The sequence below is a fragment of the Arvicanthis niloticus genome, chromosome 17, assembly GCF_011762505.2.
Source record: "Arvicanthis niloticus isolate mArvNil1 chromosome 17, mArvNil1.pat.X, whole genome shotgun sequence".
In the NCBI taxonomy this organism is placed as follows: Eukaryota; Metazoa; Chordata; class Mammalia; order Rodentia; family Muridae; genus Arvicanthis; species Arvicanthis niloticus.
The window spans coordinates 28,286,912-28,305,184 of NC_047674.1; the positions used below are offsets into that span (position 1 = coordinate 28,286,912).

Genomic DNA, 18,273 nt, shown 5'->3' on the forward strand with positions numbered 1-18,273 from the left:
GATCAAGTCTCTTACCAAGTCTCTCTTATCAAGTCTCTCTTATCAAATCTCTTTTTCAAGTCTCTTACCAAGTCTCATGTCTCAAGTCTCAAGTCTCATTTATTGAAGGGAATTCTGAGGTATTTATACGCTTTTGTCACGTGCCTTGAAGGCGTGTGGATACCACGTGCCTTGCAGGTGTTGATATGACGTAAGCGTCTATAGCGTGGATAGCACGTGCACCGTGCATCTTGCAGGCTTGGATACCACTTGCGCCTTACAGGCATGTATGGCCTGGATAGCACATGGACAGCACGTGAACCGCATGCCTTGCAGGCGTGGCTACCACATGCGCCTTGCAGCTGGGGGCAATAAACAGCAAAACAAAATATGTGGGATATCAGAGTGTGCTTCAGCTGTTGTAGGCTATTGAAAACTAAATCTCTTATCAGGGTATATGGTTCCAGATGGCTGCAAAGATAATCTAGCCGCTTTCTGCTAAAAGTCGGCTCCCAACAAGATGGGTATTAACTTCTCTCTTGCTGAGACATCTCTAGCCTCTGGCCCTCTGTCTATGGCTTATCTTCAGGGCTCTCTCAGTGTGGGTGGCTGCAGGGGTCAAAGTCCAAATCCCTTACCACCAACCACCCCAGCCATTCAGTCCATTCTCTGGTACCAAGAAGTTAAAAGCCACCTGTTCCCTAGAAATTGACTTATGCCTCTCTGTTGCTGTTTATCATACGTGTTCATCTCTGGTGTCATCTAAATGTAGGCGCCTGGCATCTGTTTCATCTGCTGCTGTTGGAATATGTGATTCACATCTTGGAGTCATGTATGGAAGAGGAGGAAGAAGAGGAGGACCTGGGGAGCCTCCAGGACCTGATGTCAGATGACCAGTTCCTCACCCAGCCAGACCAGGCCCTTTTCCACCCTCTGGATTCTTTGCCAACATCGGAATGTGCAAGTCGGAATGTGGAGTCACCTCAAGTGACGCTGAAACACATGAACCAGAACTGCGGTCCCATGGGCGTGAGCAACATGGTTCTCCAGGTGCTGGGCTTCCTGGTGGACACAGCCACAGGCAATAAGGTAGAGACACCCACACAGACAAGACATAGACATACAGACACACATACACACAGAGAGAGAGAGAGAGACAGAGAGACAGAGAGACAGAGAGACAGAGAGAGAGACAGAGAGAGACAGAGAGAGAGAGACAGAGAGAGACAGAGAGACAAAGAGAAAGAGAGACATACATGGGAAGAGATACAGAGACGGAAACAGAAAAGCAGACAGACACACACAGAGACAGACAGAAAGAGAGACATACATGGGGAGAGAGACAGAGACACACCAAGGGATACAGAGACAGACATGGAGAGAGACAGACATACACACAGAGGGAAAGAGTTAATAAATATGCAACATAGTTATGAAACTCACAAAGATCGCATGGACTCAACAGTAGTGAGGGGTTCCAGAACCTGCTTGTTTTCGGTCATTTTGTCAGGGGCAGCTGTGATAGCTTGCCTGCCCGTTACTGGTCTCTGTATGTGTGTTTGTGTGCACACATGTGCACGAGGGAACACATGTGCATGTGTGTATGTCTGTGTGCACATGTAGGGGCATGTATGTGCATTTATGCATGTGGGGGGTGGCATGTGTATGCATGTGTGTGCATGCACATGTGTGTCTGTGTAGCTGTGTGTGTGTGTGATATGTGTCCATGTGTGTCTGTTTGTGTAGCTGACTGTGTGTGTGTGTGGTGTGTGTCCATCTTGGCTTTTTTGAGACAGAATCTCTCACTGGCCTAGAACTGTTCATTAAGCTAGGTTGGCTTAACTGAGTCACAGAGACCCACCTGTCTCTGTCCTCACCTGGCTTTTCTCAGAAGCTTCTGGAATTGCACTCATGCTTGCAAGGCAAGCGCTTTACTGAGTCCTTTCTGCAGCCCTAATTTCTTCAACTCCTATACACATTTGGTCGTCCCTAGCTTTCCATTTATGGTCACAGATCCCCTCTAGAGCAGATGGGCTGTATAAAAGCAGATACATCGTCCATGATCCAGCCAACAGTGGATATGAAAACTGTGTATACCCAGTATTCCCCAAAATACAGCCTTCCAGGGAACTGTCTTTGCAAAACAAATCCTTAAGTGTTCCAGAGTTCAAAGATTTCTGTACAAGATGTTCAGAAAGGCATCACATAAAAAAAAAAAACCTCAATGGGAGCCAAGAAAATGTGTCTTTGAGGTGACAGATTCTGTCTTTGTCTGTCTGTCTGTCTCTGCTTAGATTTCACCTTTTCATCTCGGAATAGTAAATCCATCCATCCAAGTTGTGTTAATAGCCTCTGTGCATTCCTGGAATGGGTATGGGCTGTTCACCCTTCCCATGACCAATGTTCAGATGGATACTGAGAAAGAAATCAGGCTTGTTCAAAGGCCAGTGTCTCAGGAAGACAGAAAAGCCATTGACTCAAAGCTCTGTGCTGAGGGGACTGGAGTGCTGAGACATTTGGTAGGGAGGGACGGTGTGTTGTAGGGACATCTTTACCATCTATGGTGTGCATCTCTGTTTCCCTTCTTGTCCAGGATACTGCAGTAGATCTTCACCACCATGGCCTGGCTTCTGAATGTCTTGAGAGACAAACATCACTTTTCTACACCTTAGACTCTTGTCAGTCTCCTGCTATGTTACAGAGTATCATACATTCTAGTGTTTACCAGAAGTTCCAGGTTCTATCAATCTAAGGGAAGATTAGTAAACATCTCAATTTAGGCAGAGCTTCCCTTTAGGATTTAGAATGCCTAGAAATAGACAGAATGGGGAAGGACTGGGAGAGGAAGCAGTCTTGTAGACAGATAAACAGTAGTCCTTCTAAGGACAATGCCAAAAGACTCAACCTGTTACAATGTATCTCCCTATAAGAAGCTTCTCCTGTGTGTGAGTGAGCCTAGTCAGTGAGCCAGGAACTGGTGACTATTGACCCTAAAGTCAAGGACTTGACTGTAGTGGGAACTGGGTCTCCTCAGATGGGGAGCTAACATTCCAGGAGCATTGACAGAAAGGAGCTCAGGCTTCTATGAAGAAGGCTAACAGGGAATGACTCTCCCCAGGTAGTGGACTAGAAAGTCTGTGCAGGTCCATCTGAACCTATTCCAGAGCATTCCGTAGAAATCAATAGGACCACTAACATTAGAGCTGGATTTTAGTATTTAGTAAGAGTATGAACTACAGCATGAGAACCTGTTGAAGAGTAAAACATGTCATCCAGTGATGTGGGTTAAAACATGATGAGGAACACTTTATTCAAGATCAATCTGGTGGGTACAAGGACCACCGAATGGGGTCTTGCTCAACTCTGAAAACAATGATAGCAAATAGGTAAGGATCAAGGATTAGTCAGCTGTCGGAAATCACTAGGAGGAGACATCAAACGTCAGGAGGGTTCTGGGTAAATCAGCTTGACAGGATTGTCTCCGACGGTGGACCATGGTGCCCAGATCTTTCCCAGGGAATGGTGAAGGCTGAGGAACCATGAATGGAGGATGTTGAAGTATGAGAGGTGGCAGGGATCTTCCCAAATTGACTAGAGATTCCTTTAAGTGAATAGATAGTTCTAGAAGAAGGTTTGGAGTTAAGTTTGGCCACACAGAGAATCTTGTCAAGGTTTGCCTGCTCCCTGTCGGTCAAAAAGGTGAGCAGGTGAACTTTCCCCTCCCAAGCCACAGTTGAACAGGATGGAGAGCAGGCAGGAGCATCAGTCTGCCACGTGGGAAAGGGGACATCACCAGATCTATATTACAGCACCATAACTGAGCCTTTCCCAAGATCACCTCACTGAGTACACAGGGTTCACACCTGTACAGATGCCTTTCCAAGACTAACCTTTTCAGCATCCTCCATTCAGTGGGTCTTCCACCGATGGGCTTAATTCTAAATTCAGTACTTTGTAAGTGTGCAGTTCTTGCACACAAATTACAGAATCTCACCTCTTCGCGTGTTACCCAAGAACCCAGAGCAAGCAGTTTAATTACATAGGTTTAAATAAGCCAGTCACTGAAAACTGCTTTAAAACAACATCTAGCCATCCACTAGTCATCGTGGTTATTCCTCCCGGAAAGCTCCTTGTTCTGAGCACCTGCCCTTAATGCCACCCGACTCCATAGTCCCAGAAGCTCATTACAGTGAGGTCTGACTCAATGTTTAATTGGCGGAAACAGTAGAGAAGACATTAAAAACTTAATTGAACTTCGTAATAAAGCAGTACAAGCAGATGAATGACAGATAATCCAAGGTAATATGCATTAGAGATTAATTAAAGCTGCTGTCTCTTCACGCCTGCTGAGTTAGCTGTAATGACTTAAACAAGCAAACACCGAGGAGTCACACGCCTCTGATTCCCATTGTATTCATTATGCAGCATGTGCACGTATCATCAATGAAAAAAGGCACGCGCACACACACACACACATGTCCCATCTGCACTCAGCTGCTGAGAGTTAACGCCCCATGTACTTACTGCACATCTGTGACAAGCCTCATTCTCAGAACAATTTAGCGCTGCCCTGCACCCAGGACAACAGCCAAAGTCAGCATACCAGACTGATACACATCTGTCAGTCTTGTGAACTGTAGCAACATCCTGAAGACTCTAAGATGCCAAGGCATGTTCAAGAAAAAAGTCAAAGGTGTTGGAGACATCAGATAAAGAAAATAATCTTAAGAACAAACTGTTTTTTACCTTCATGAATTTAGAATTAAAGCAGAGAGAGGGAGAGACTTTGTATCTATGGTAGGTATCGGTTGGTTTTCTACATTTATGTCTTATGTGTGTGCAGGAGAGTGCTCATGTTCAGGTCAAAGGACAACTTGTGGGAGTTGATTCCCTCCCTCCACCGTGTAGGTCCCTGGGGTCAAACTCATCCAGCCTGGTAGCACCTTTACCCGCTGAGCCATCTTGCTAGCCCAAAGGCAGGTTTTTGAAGTGTACTTGAGAGTGGAGTGTTTATTATTGCAGTTGGAGAGAGAGATTTTTTGTGAGTCCTGCACCTAACATTTGTCTTGTCCACATCTTTGAAAAAAAAATATTCACTTATGGAAGACTTGTTGATGAACTCAGACCAAAATGAGAGATACTCATATCTACTCTAAGGTCCCTAAAGTCATGCTCAGTGCTTTGCAAATCTCCCAAGTCCCCTAGAGCTGAGGGAAACACAAACAGTCCTCTCCATTCCCTGCTCCCCTGGTGTAAAGAGGTCAGCGAGACCCTGTGAACCTCTGCAATCCTTTACTGCCCAACCTAGTGTTCCTTCTACTAGTGGAGGGCAACTTTTCACAGCCTCTCCCCCAGTCTGAGTTTATCTTTGAGGAATGGTGGGGGAGGTTTTTATGTGATGTAATCAGCCCCAGGGTGTCCCTCCAAAATTGTAGTCCCTCCTGCCTTTCCTAAAGGCAATCTACTTGACATGAGCCATCCCTCTTGCCTCTTCGGATTGGCAGGTCCTCCCAGGAAATCTCCACGAGGTGTGGAGGGTCCCCTGAGAAATTCAGGTCCCCCAGCAGGAGCAAAGGAAATTCACACACTTCCCATTAGGTCCCCGAGTGGGTGGCTCCTGCAAACAGGACTAGAATAACGGTGTTGTTTTGTCTTTTCCTTTCAAACACTCCCCCCACCCCCACTGCAGCTCATCCAGGTATTGCTGGAAGACAAGGCCACTGAAAGTGCTGTGAAGCTCAGCCTTCCCGTGGGACAGGAGGCCCTCATAACCCTAAGCAATGGACAGAGATTTGTGATTCACATATCAGATGTGCCCCAAAGCTCTGAAAACACTTACTGCAGGAAAAGCAATGCAAGCATGCAAGGTGGTTTGCTGGAGTAAGGTGTGAGGAAGCAAACTTGAATTCTTAACATATGTATCAAATCCTAAAGCTTTTGTATTGCTCTCTGAGTGTTTAATGTATATAATAAATGAAGCATTTCATGTTTGTATGTATTTTGAGGAATCGTATTTGATCAAACTATACAGTAAATTTGAGAATAATTTGTCATGCCTCTTGCTTTTCTTTTGGATATTTTTGGACAGTTCCCTTTGGGGACAGAACAGAAGACCAGTTTAAGAAATCTCGTCCGGAGTAAGAAATGGTTAGGTCTCCAGGAAAAGGTACAGTTTGAGAAATACAAACCGGTGTTTCTCTTCCACTCTGTTGTGGCCCCCATCAAAGCAGAACTTGCAGGAAAATCCATCAGGCTTGAAGAGCAGGGGGAAGCTCACTGAGTCCTGCCTGTCCGTGTGTGTGTGTGTGTGTGTGTGTGTGTGTGTGTGTCTGTCCCATTATGCTCATTCCCTGCCCGCTTCATTACCTCAGTTTTTAAAGCAGGAGATAGAATTATAAGTCAAAAAATGTCTACCACAGAACCCTTTTATGAAGCACAATCTTAAAAGTTGTTGAAACTTTGTGTATCCCTGCTGTACAGATACAATTTCTGTACCTGATTGATGATTAACAAGATTTCTGGTGTAAATGAAATGACTTGAGAAATTATATTGCTCTCTTATTACATATTCATTTAGTTCCACATATGAAGGGAATTAGATTTACCTGCGAAATGAATTTAATTTCCTATATGCATAGAAGTTTTAAGAAATAGGAACTGGGTCACACTAGAATTTTTCACCTTTGGGGCTGGAGAGATAGCTCAGCAGTTAAGAGGAGTTGCAGCTTCTTCAGAGGACCCAGGTTCTGTTCCCAGCATGCAGTCACAGTTCTGGGGGACCCAACACCCCCTTGTGGCTTCTCTGTTCACTGCACTCACATGCATAAGTCCACATCCATGTATACACACAGATTAAAATTCAAAATAAAAATTATTTTAAAAGAAGCATCACAATTGTTTTGTAGATAATCACATTTTAACCCCACCCTAACTACCTCTGTCCCCAAGCTCTCTGGAAGTAAAGAGTCTCAGAGACTAATTCAGACACTGACAACACTCTCCTTCCCTCCAGAGGCTGTTTGTGTCTCTTGTTTGCTAATATATAAACAGACAGTTGGTAGCTGAGTCACCAAGGTGATTGGTGGGTGGGAGCTACAACAGGTCTGGTGAGACAGTTTGGCAGGTCAAGGCACTGGCTACCAAGCCGGGTGACCTGAGTTCAGTCCTTGGAACCCGCATGGTGGAAGGAGAGAAGTGACTCCAAGTTCCCCCTCTGGCCACCACCACATGCACAATTAACCAATCAGCTGGAAAAATTAAAATGTAATGAACTAAAAATTTAAAATAATAATAAATGCGCAATTGAGGCACTGGGGATGTGGCCAGTAGAATGACGCTTATTCAGCACATACAAGACCCTGGGCTCCATCTCCAATATTGGAAATTGAGCATTACTAAGATGAGTTGCCCGAATGTCAAGGCTTGGACTGGAGTTTCCTGGCGAGAGCAGAGCTAAAAGACACCCAGAGGATTCTGAGAAAAGTTAGCTGGGTTTGAAAAGCCAATAAGTCTGTGTGCCCTGGAGTGTAGACAGAAGTGCCCTGTGTGGACATGAGTGTCCTGCCGAAGAGGAGTGTCCTGCTTTAACTCCCAATGTCCCTTTCTGCTGAACCAGTGGTTGGGGTGAGATGCAATTATATTAATCTACCTCTGCTGGACTCAGACCTGCAGCCGTTGTCTGTCTGTCAAGAAGGATGCATTGGTCTCCCCTAGAATACTGACAGCCTCCTGTTGCTTGATCACAAGTGGGCACAGGAAACCTCTCTGCCATTCCTCAAGTTTGAATTTTTACCCAGGGGCTAGAAATAGCTTGCAAAGGAGGCTTACGGCCTGTTTTCTGCTGTCACTGTGCACTGCTTTGTGGCTGCAGTGGCATGACAGCCCCTCTGCATCCTGACATGGCCACTGTTCATGTAGCGTTTCCCCACAGTCCACAGGTTGCTTGGCTGCTCTTGAGCCTTAGGAATGGTGGCTCCTAACAGACTTGCTGAGGACTGACTGGGCAAGAAACGCTTTGTCTGGGATGATTTGGCTGTCCTCTGGGGAATGTGTATTCTCTTTACAGAGGGAGCCTGGAGGAGAGCAGAGGAGGAGACACAGCATGGTACCTTTGTTTTATTCTTGTGTCATTGGCCCAAGTCATATTGCTGAGCTCAGAGCCAGAGAGGAAGCAGCACTAACAGATGTGAGCACTAGGAGGTGTTCAGCGTCCAGAACTGCCTGGGTCACTCCCCTGCACACCTTACAGACTTCAGCTCATTCCAACTAATGTCTAGACAGTTTTCCCCGATTGTCATGTTAGGAGTGCCTAAACTGCTGCTCGATGACATCAGGCAAGAGGGAACACCTTCTGCAGACCCTGTATCACTGCTGTGGCATTTCTAAATTCGTGATGCAGCAGAAGCACAGGCTGTTAGTATTCCGTCTAAGCTCCACCCCACAGTTACCTGGCAACAGCCAGGTATGCTTCTTTTCCCAGTTACCTGGCAATAGCCAGGTAGGCCTGACCCACTATAAAAGGGGGTGCTTGCCCCCCTCCTTATTCTCTTGCTTTTCCCTTCTTGCTCCTGCTCTGTTCCTTCTCCTTTCCCCATTTCCTTCCCCCTCTCTCCCCGTGCTCATGGCCGGGTCTCCACTCCTCTACTCCTCTACTCCCCTCTTAACTCTCCTCCCCATGCCCTGAATAAACTCTATTCTATACTATACCATCCTGTGGTTAGTCTCTCAGGGGAAAGGGTGCCTCAGCATGGACCTGCTGAGACACCACCCTTCCCAAACGTTACCATACATCCACCAAAACATATCTCCCCTCACTTTATCTTTTATAAACACATCACAGTCTCCTCAGGAACACACACTAGCAATAGTACTTCAGGAACAATTGTTGGAAGTAGAAATAATGATCAGACCCTGCACAGACAGGAATCCCCCCCCCAAGGCATACCACTATTTGTCAACGTGGCACTTACAGAAAGGGCGGCATATCACATCTCTCTCTGGGGTAATAATAGCTACACCCACAGACATCTTGGAACATAAATTTTCCCTCAGGATGATAAGTTAGAAACCCACTAACATTCTGGCAGCATACAGATTTCCCGGAAAGGGATATTTGATTTAAAATGTATAACAGCATGTTCCAAAATTAAGTATTTGTCATATTTATTCTTTTCTCAGGTACCATGAATAAATAAGAGAGCCTTTGATTTTGATGAAGCTTATGTACCAGGTAGGGAAACAGAGATACAGATTCAATGAACAGATTAAAGCAGAATACCTTACCTGGGGGTTAACATTAGAGAACCACAGGGTTCCAGCAATGGCAGGAGGCTTCCTGAAGGACAGTGGTACAGAGCCTCTCTCATAGGGTGTAATCTGAAATTTGAAGTGAGGAGGGTAAAAGAAAGAGTGAGTTCCAGAAGGGCTGGAGAGCAGAATGAAGTAGGCAGCCATACCTCACAGTCCAGGGTCACCCTTAAGGTCAGTAGCCATAAATTTAAAGTGGTTCCTGGATTTCCAATCTGTCTTGTTTTCTAAGGGAGAAGTAACTCGGTGGTAGAGAGAGAGCACTTGTCCTGTACATGAAGAAGTGTGTGTTCAATCTCCAGTAAACAAAAATCCCAGAGCTAAGACACCCACTGTTGGGAGCCGACTTTAAGCAGAAAGTGGCTAGATCATCTTTGCAGCCATCTGGAACCATATACCCTGATAGAGACTTGTTTTTCAAAAGCCTACAACAGCTGAAGCACACTCTGATAAATATATTGTTTATCCCACATAGCTTGTTTTGCTGTTTAGTGACCCCAGCTGCATGGTGCACGTGGTAAAATGTCTTCACCTGTGTTCTCCTGCTTGTGCTTATAAATACCCAGGATTTTCTTGTAATAGAGTCAATAGGGAAATACAGGAGTAACCAGACTTGACTACACACACTCTGGTTTGTCTCCATTCTTCGAATCTCTTGCCCCTCCATCCCCACTCTCTCTCTCTCTTGACCAGAGCACTTAGCCCCAAAGCATGGGGCAGTGTGGACAGCAACATATTAGCCGCAAAGTGCGGGGCAGTGCAGTTCTCAACAACCCACTTTACTGTCACACCATGACATCTGATACTACAGTATTATGTGTGTGTGTGTATCAAATACAACGATATATATATATATATATATATATATATATATATATATATATATATAAACACACACAGAGTTTTTTCTTAAAAGTCTTACATAGAAATGACACAAGAACCCAGGGATTAAGTTGAGAGTTAGTCAAAGCAGCTGAAGGTAAGCAGCTGCTTCAAATCCAGGAAAACTTGAGTTGAAGTTTTGATGGCCTCAGAAGAAACAGGGCAAGTGTCTGAATGTCAGAACCAACCTGAAAGAGGAGCCTTCATACACTCTGCTGGAACATCCTGGCAGACAGACACACAACAGCACTGACAGACACACAAAAGCACTGACAGACACACAACAGCACTGACAGACACACAACAGCACTGACAGACACACAACATTTACGCCTAACAGTGGAACTCTTGGCTCATCTGTGTCTACCAAAGTGATTTCCCAGTGGTGAGATACTAAACCATCAGCAGTATAGGAAAGATCATCTGCATGCTCCTCCCATGGGTGCTCTGCCTGTTTGATTGCAGCCACCCTAGGAAAGGAGCAAGGAACATTTCGTGGTTCCAGTTGCCTTCCCCTAGTGCCTAATGCTGAGCACCCTCTCATGTACTTGGTGGCCATTTGCTTCTCTCCTTGGAAAGACAACTATTTAAATTCTTCCCCTATTTAGAAGTTGGTTCTTTATTTTCTTGTTGTTGAGTTATAAGTGACCTTTGCATATTATGGATATGAATCTGTTATCAGATATACAATATGCAATTATAACAGTAAATATTTTAATGTACCTGTATAGCAGAATTTCTATCTAATCAAAAAATCTTAAAAGAAATTTTATCTAATAAGTATATATCAACTAAGAGAGGAAAAAAAGCAAAATGTTTAGAGATGAAAACAGTAACTACATTTTAAAAAAATGAGCAGAGAAGTAGAGCATCAGATTTGATCAAGGAGGTGGAATAATAGGTGGATTTGAAACAAACCAAGGTGAAGAAAAGACAAATGAATAAAATGAAAAAAGACCTGGGGGCTCATCAGACGCCACTGAGGCACCAGTAATGCACTGTGAGGACCCCAGAGAGAAAGCAGATAAAGAGGCACATACAAAGCTTACTTAAATGATAGCTGTGGACTCCTTGCATCTGTGGAGGGAAATGATTACCCAAGCTTAAGATGCCCAGTGGACTTTGACCACATGAACCTAAAGAAGCCCACTCCAGGACACATTGCTGCTGAACTAGCAAAAGAAAGAATTTTGGAAGAAGCAAAAGCAGGCAAATTAAGTTTAAAAATGCCTTATCACATGCAGGAAAGATCTGCATAGCTATTGGGAGATTCTCAGGAAGCATAGCAGGTCAGAAGGGAGAGGGATTCTGTTCCGAATAATAAAGGAGAAAAATGAACAGGAATGCCTTCAAAGATGAAGGGGAGAGAAGATTCTCCCAGATATATATGTGTGTGTATTTGTATTTGTGGGGAATGTGTAGTTTGTGCACGCGTGTGTGTCAATAATAATAAGGAAAAGGAGACCATGAATGTGAGATGAAGTGGGGGAGAAACGGGAGGAGCTGGAAGGACTGAGGGACTGATGTAAATACAGTACACATACATACACACACACGCACACACAAATAAAAATAAAGGAGAAAAAAATACATGTACTAAGACTTTTGGTTTTTCTAAAAACCCAGTTATGTTGTGTGAATATGTTTTTGTTTTAATCCCAGGTGTGGGATTAAATCACAGCAGGTGATTGTGATTTGTCTCCTGCTCTAGACAGGGTGTGTTTTTGCTAGCTGCAGATAGATTAATTCTGGGGATTCTGGAGAGGGTGTAAATAGGAGAACCCTGAGAGGGTCTGAGAAGTCTGCTGCTCCCCCTGCTGCTCCAAGTTGCTACTGTTGCATTTTGTCAAGTGATCATGACCAAAATGAGGAGAAGAAGAAATTAGATATCCAGACAATAAATATTAAACTTGCTCCAAGGAAGCCAACACCCCTAATTAGCAATAACTAGTCTAAAGAGGTCTATACCCCATTTCCTTCTAACCGTGTTGGGGGTTTAGGGTGGAATAAAGGTTAGAATGGAGATAAAGATATAAGAACTCAATAAAGTAGCCAAAAAAAAGTGCCAACAAAGTTCAGAAAAATGAAATTATACAAAGTTCAGAAAACTGAGGTTATACTAAGTATCATTTGACATAATGCATACTGACATGAAAGAGCTGAAAATATGTAGAAATCACACTATCTTAAACAACCAAGGAGTCAAACCAAAGGACAATTTAGAGCATACTTTAAAATAAACCAAAAGTAAGCAGAGCATACTGTATTAGTTATATTTCTGCTAATATATTTCTGAGAAACACTGGCAAAAGGAAACAAGGGGAAGAAAGTGTATATTTTACCTTACAGCTGCAATCCATCATGAAGGGAGTCAGGCTGGAACCTGGAGGCAGGAACTGAAGTGGGGACCATGGAGGAGTGCTGCTTACTAGCGTATTCCCTGTGTCTGGCTCAGCCTGCTTTCTTACACCACCAAGGATCACCTGTTCATGAGGGTGGGGAGGAATCCCCCAGGGAACTGGGCCCTTCCACACCAATCATTCATCAAGAAAATGCATTACAGTCTGCCTACAGGCCAACCTAAAGACAGCATTTTCTCATCTGAGGTTCCTCTTCCCAGATAGCTCTACCTCATGCAGAGCTGTTAAAGGAACCAACCAAGACACACACCAAAACTTAGAGGACACAGAAAAAGCAGTGATAAAGGAAATTTGCAGCATCGGATACCTACATTTCGGAAGAAGAAAGCCGTGTGCGCCTGCAATCCCAGCACTCAAGAGGTTGAGGTAAGAGGCTTGTTGAGAGTTTGGGACTAGCCTAGGCTACATAGTAAGTTCAGGGCCAGCCTGTAATACACATTGGAACACTGTCTCAATAAATAAATAAATAAATAAATAAATAAATAACCAACCCAAGTTTATACTGCAGCAAATTACTGAAAGAATAAATTAATCCCACAACTAGTAGAAAGAAAAATAAAAAAGGATTTGATTAGAAATAAATCCAAGGAAAAGAGAAAAAAAATTAGGTTGGTTTTTGACAGAGCCTGCTAATCTTCAGCAAATTCCCTGAAACTACACCATGGGGAAAAGAATAGTCTCCTCCACAAATGTTGTTTTAAAAGCTATACATCTGCATACTTTGATCTCACACCACATACAAAATTAACTCATAATGGACCAAAGACTTAGACATGAAATCCAGGTAAAGCTCGCAGAGGAGAACACAGTGGGGAAGCTTCTCAGGTTGGTCTCAATGGTGATGTGGTGATGTATCAGAAATGACACCACACGTACAGGCAGAAAGTGCAAATACAGAGAAATAGGGCTTCATCCATTTATTAAAAAGCCCAACAAGGTGAATGACACACTAGCAAGCTACAGAATAAATAGTGAGCAACATGTCTGACAAGGTGTGTGCCGACTTGTTCTTACTGTCAACCTGACAGAAGTTAAAGTCACCTGAGAAGAAGGAATCTTGTCTGAAGCACTGCCTAGGTCAGGCTGGCCTGTGGCCAAGTCTGTGAGAGATTGTCTGACTGATGACTGATGTGGGAAGGCCCGCCCATTGTGTCTGGAACCATCGCTGATAGGCCAGCTGGGCTGTACAGACAAACCAGCTGGGCATGTGTCAGGGAATGACCCAGCAACCCAAGATCCTCCATGGTATCTGCTTCAGTTCCTACCTTGAGATCTCCAATGGAGGTCCATAACATATAGGTTGAAATAAACCATTTCCTCCCCTGCGCTGGCATTTTTTTTGTCAATTTGTCACAAACTAGAGATACCTGGGAAGAGAAAACCTCAGTTGAGGAATTGCCACCATCAAATTGGCTTGTGGGCTTGTCTGTAGAGCATTTACTTGATTCTAATTGATAGGCTCAGGCCTAGCCCAAAGTGGGTGGTGCCACCCCTAGGCAGGTGGTCCTGAGTTGTGTGGAAGTTCTGAATGTGACCTGGAAGCAGGCCAGTAAACACTTTCCTGCATGGTCTCTGCTTCAGTTTCAGCCTCTAGGTTTCCACTCTGGCCTCCCTCCGTGATAGAGTGAGACCTGAGAGTTTTGAGAACAAAACAGACCCTTGTGATGGTTTGTTTATGCTTGGCCCAGGGAGTGGCACTATTTGGGGTAGGTGTGTCACTGTGGGCATGGGCTTTAATTCCCTAGTCCTAGCTGTCTGGAAGCCAATATTCTGCTAGCGGCCTTCAGATGAAGATGTTGAACTCTCAACTCCTCCTGCACCATGCCTGCCTGGATGCTGCTGTGCTCCCGCCTTGATGATAATGGGCTGAACCTCTGAACCTATAAGCCAACTCCAATTAAATGTTGTCCCTATAAGACTTTCCTGGGTCCTGGTGTCTGTTCACAGCAGTAAGATCCTAAGACAACTCTTTCTTCCCCAAGCTGATTCTGTTCCATGTTTTATCACAGCAACAGAAATCGAACTAACATAGCCTTCAAGTTGCTTTTGGTCAAAGTGTTTTATCACATTAATAGAAAGCAAAGTTGATCAAAGTGTTAACATCTAAAATACATTCGGGACCTCCTATAATTCAATGACAACAAAAATAAAACCCGGTTTTTAGATGAGCCAATAACCTAAATAAACTTCTCTACAGAGAAGCTGTGTCCATAAGCAGAGCACACCAGAAGAGGTTGACACTGGTGGTCACTGGGCAAGAACAGATGTAAGTTACAGCGACATATCACCTCACACCTGCTAGGACGGCCATTACTTAAAAGCAAACACAAGCAAAACCAGAAAATATATGGTGCTGGAGGTAATATTATGAAGAAATTAAACTGTAAGAGCCAGAGGACCAAGAAGTCCCCTGTGAGACTGTGTCCGGGAACAACAGGGACACTTCACCCATGATACCACAACAATACAGCTGTCTAGACCTGACCTGAAGAAGCACACCAGCCTCCCTGGATATGTTAACATGGAAGGGAAAATACCATGGGCCCCCACCCATAGACAAAGAGCTGCAGTCAACTAAAGACTCCCAAAAGAGAGAAAATTAGTCTCCCTCAGGCGTGATCCCCCTGACTGATTATGCAATACCAATTGCTCAACCTTGAAATCATAGACACAGAGCAACAACACTAAATAGACTGAGAAGGTTGCATTTCTGTATGTATGTATGTATGTATGTATGTATGTATAGACTGCAATGATAATAATCAAAAGAAAATAATTTTTTAAAATGGAGCCATGAGTTTGAGAGGGAGTGACGGGAAGACAGGGGAGGGATTGGAGGAGACTTTTGAAGAATCAGAGAAAGAAAGGGAAGGAGGTAAATGATGTAAGTATATTTTTATTAATTATTTAATATAAAAGGGGGGAAAGAAACTGCAACAGTTAAGGTTATGTAGAGAGACTCTGTCTCAAAAACAAAAAACCTTAATACAAAACCACCATGAGACCCATTAAGCCCACTTCTGCGTATTTAGCTGAGAGAAAGAATAACACCCTATAGGCATTTATTTTTCACAACCTACTTCAATAAAGGTTCAACCACCCCTCTAACTCACTGTCCACCAGAGGTAATGGAAAAGAAAGGTTATTAGGATTCCTGGGAAGTGGAACTCTTTAGAAATAGTTCTTTAGGACAATTCCAATCTTCATTGTTCTCAGTCTAGTCCACTAGCAAACACCAAACATGAAGCTGCAGTCCAGTCCATTTGGCAGACACCACACATAAATCAGCAGCTGCAGTTCAATCCAGAAGAAACCTCTAGGCTTGCCAATCAGCCCAAATCCGAAAAAGTGGCAAGAAGCCACAGGAACCTCACAAGAAGCTCTTTGGTGCGTTCCTATGAAGCTACCACAAGTAGAGCTCAGCAATGCAATGTAAGGGGAACCAATACATGTGTGTCATCAGCAAAGACTAGTGAGGCAGAGCAAAGCGAACCAATACTCAAGCTCCCACTGTCTGTGGGGTCATACTTATATTCCTTCTAAGCATCATACATTGTTTCAAGTGTTTGCTATAGCAAACCATCCTTTCACCTGTGTCTGCTTCAGCAAAACATTCTTTCACCTGTCTGCCCCAGCAAAACACCATTATAACCTGAGTCTCCAAAGACACCAGAATTTTCACTTTAACACCCCCATCATCTGCTACCTACATCCCTGAATTGATAGCAGCATAGCTCATAATAGTCACCAAGTGGAAACAGCTGAAATGTTCACTGACAGACAAATGGATAAAGAAATCAGCACACAGATGAAGAAGAATATTAGCCTGTCAGATGCCACTACATGAGCGAACCTTGAAAGAATTATGCTGGGGGAAAATTAGCCAGTCATCCACAGAATTGAATTTGTCTGCGGCATGAAAATGGTCAAATTCATCAAAACAGAAGTTGGAGTGTTGCCTGCTGGAGGCTGAGCTAAGGAAACAGGAAGTGAATGTTTGGAGGATGTGCCATTCCAGGTCAACATTCTACAGGTGCATGTGTGGCAAGGTGCATAGTATTGAGCTAAACTCTTAGATGTGGCTCTCACCGTGGCGGGGTGACAAGCCGACGACATTCTTAAACGGAAAACGACCTGTTACAGCAGCGTGACCTTAATTGTCAATCTGACTGGATTTGGAATCGTCTAGAAGACAGTGAGGCACAGCTCTGTGTGTGTCTGAAAGAGTAAATGGATGAAAGGTTAACATTGGACAACACTGGAGTTCTCCTTTCTCCGCTTCCTGATTCAAAGCCACAACATGAACCTCTCTGTGCCTTGTGCCCTTGCCGCCACGATGAATCAAATCCTACTAAATCTGGAGCCAAAGTAAACCTTTCTTCCTTTGATTGGCGTGTAAGGTGATTTGGTCATAGTGAAGAAAAAGCAACTGATACAAGTGGTCATCAAGGTAAAGCAAATAAATCAACGAATACGAATACCTATCACTGCCAGTCTACCAGATATGGGTGGGAGCCAATGAGCTCTCTCAATCTGACAATAATCTATATAAGAATGAAGAAAAATAAGAACTCACACTTGCTAATACAATTGGTGTTTAAGCCAGTTTGACATCTCATAACAATTATTTACACAGAATTAACTAGCAGAGTTAAATACACCCTAGGCACAGCTTGACCTCTAACGGATCCACAGGGGCGGCCTGCGAATCTGTACGAAGACACCATCTTTAGCTTTTGCAATGCAACATCTCAGGACCCATAGGAATGTAAGAGATCTGCAGGACTCCTACGAGGTTCCACAGTTAAACCCATTCCACCAGTCATAGCCTAGGCAGAGGAGTCGCATGTCTCTGCCACAGCTGGCCAACTCAGGCATGAGGAGAGAGAAGGTGGATTGATCCTGCTGTGAGAAGTCACACTGATATATCAGCTCAGTCCCCTTTCCTTCTCTGAGGTTGAAACAGACATTGTTTTCCTTCTGAGTAAACAGAGCGAGGATAAACTCTCCCCTGACACTAGAGACGCCATGCTTGACATCCAAAACTTGGGGGGGGGGGGGGAATGTAACAATCTCCATTTTGTAGCACCAACAAAGACAGAAGTGTCAGGTGGCATGCCACTATCCCATGATCAGAACATAATAGAGCAAGATCTTGATTAGTTTTAATCCAGAAGGCATATTTCAGGGAGGAAGAGTTGCTGGTTTTTATGTTGGATCTTGAAGCGGTGTCCCATGTAGTCTAGACTGGTGTCGGTCTAATTTGCTTACCTAGCTCCTAGCTAAGGCTGACCTTGGACTCCTGATTCTTCTGCCTCCACTTAGGATGGCGCATGATGTGCACCATCATGCCTGACTACAGAGCATAGTGTTTCAGTGACTTCCCATCTTGTCTCTCAAGACCATGGGACACGTCTTCCCGGGAACAGGGGATGTGGGGGTTTGTGAGGCTGAGGAGAGAGCAGCAGCAGACAACAGCAGAAGCCATTAGGGTAAACAAGATGTCTCAGGGAGAAACTGAAGACTCCATCACTGTTTTAAAGCAGACGGAGAGCAGGGCAGGGAAAAGAAAGAGAAAAAGAGCAGCCAAGGGCAACCAGGGAGAGAAAAGAAGTCCTAAGCGGAAGAGAGAGACCAGCTGTGTCCACATTGGCAGGGTGCTCTAGCAACCAGCATCCAGGAAGAG

General features: G+C 44.2%; 1 protein-coding gene and 1 long non-coding RNA gene across 2 annotated transcripts in view; one reads left to right on the plus strand and one right to left on the minus strand.

The window, feature by feature from the left end:
• The window catches only part of Rfx8 (regulatory factor X8), a 57,313-nt gene extending 51,286 nt beyond the window's left edge, over positions 1-6,027 (plus strand). Inside the window, exons 14-15 of the mRNA XM_034521865.2 lie at positions 752-1,068; positions 5,669-6,027. Of these exons, the coding sequence (XP_034377756.1) occupies positions 752-1,068; positions 5,669-5,863 (512 nt within the window). The 3' untranslated portion in view covers positions 5,864-6,027. The remainder of the gene's footprint in view (positions 1-751; positions 1,069-5,668) is intronic.
• Positions 6,028-9,261: 3,234 nt separating this feature from the next.
• Positions 9,262-18,273, minus strand: part of LOC143434839 (uncharacterized) — a 79,414-nt gene continuing 70,402 nt past the window's right edge. The window contains exon 7 of the long non-coding RNA XR_013104646.1: positions 9,262-9,354. This is a non-coding gene — a long non-coding RNA (uncharacterized LOC143434839). The remainder of the gene's footprint in view (positions 9,355-18,273) is intronic.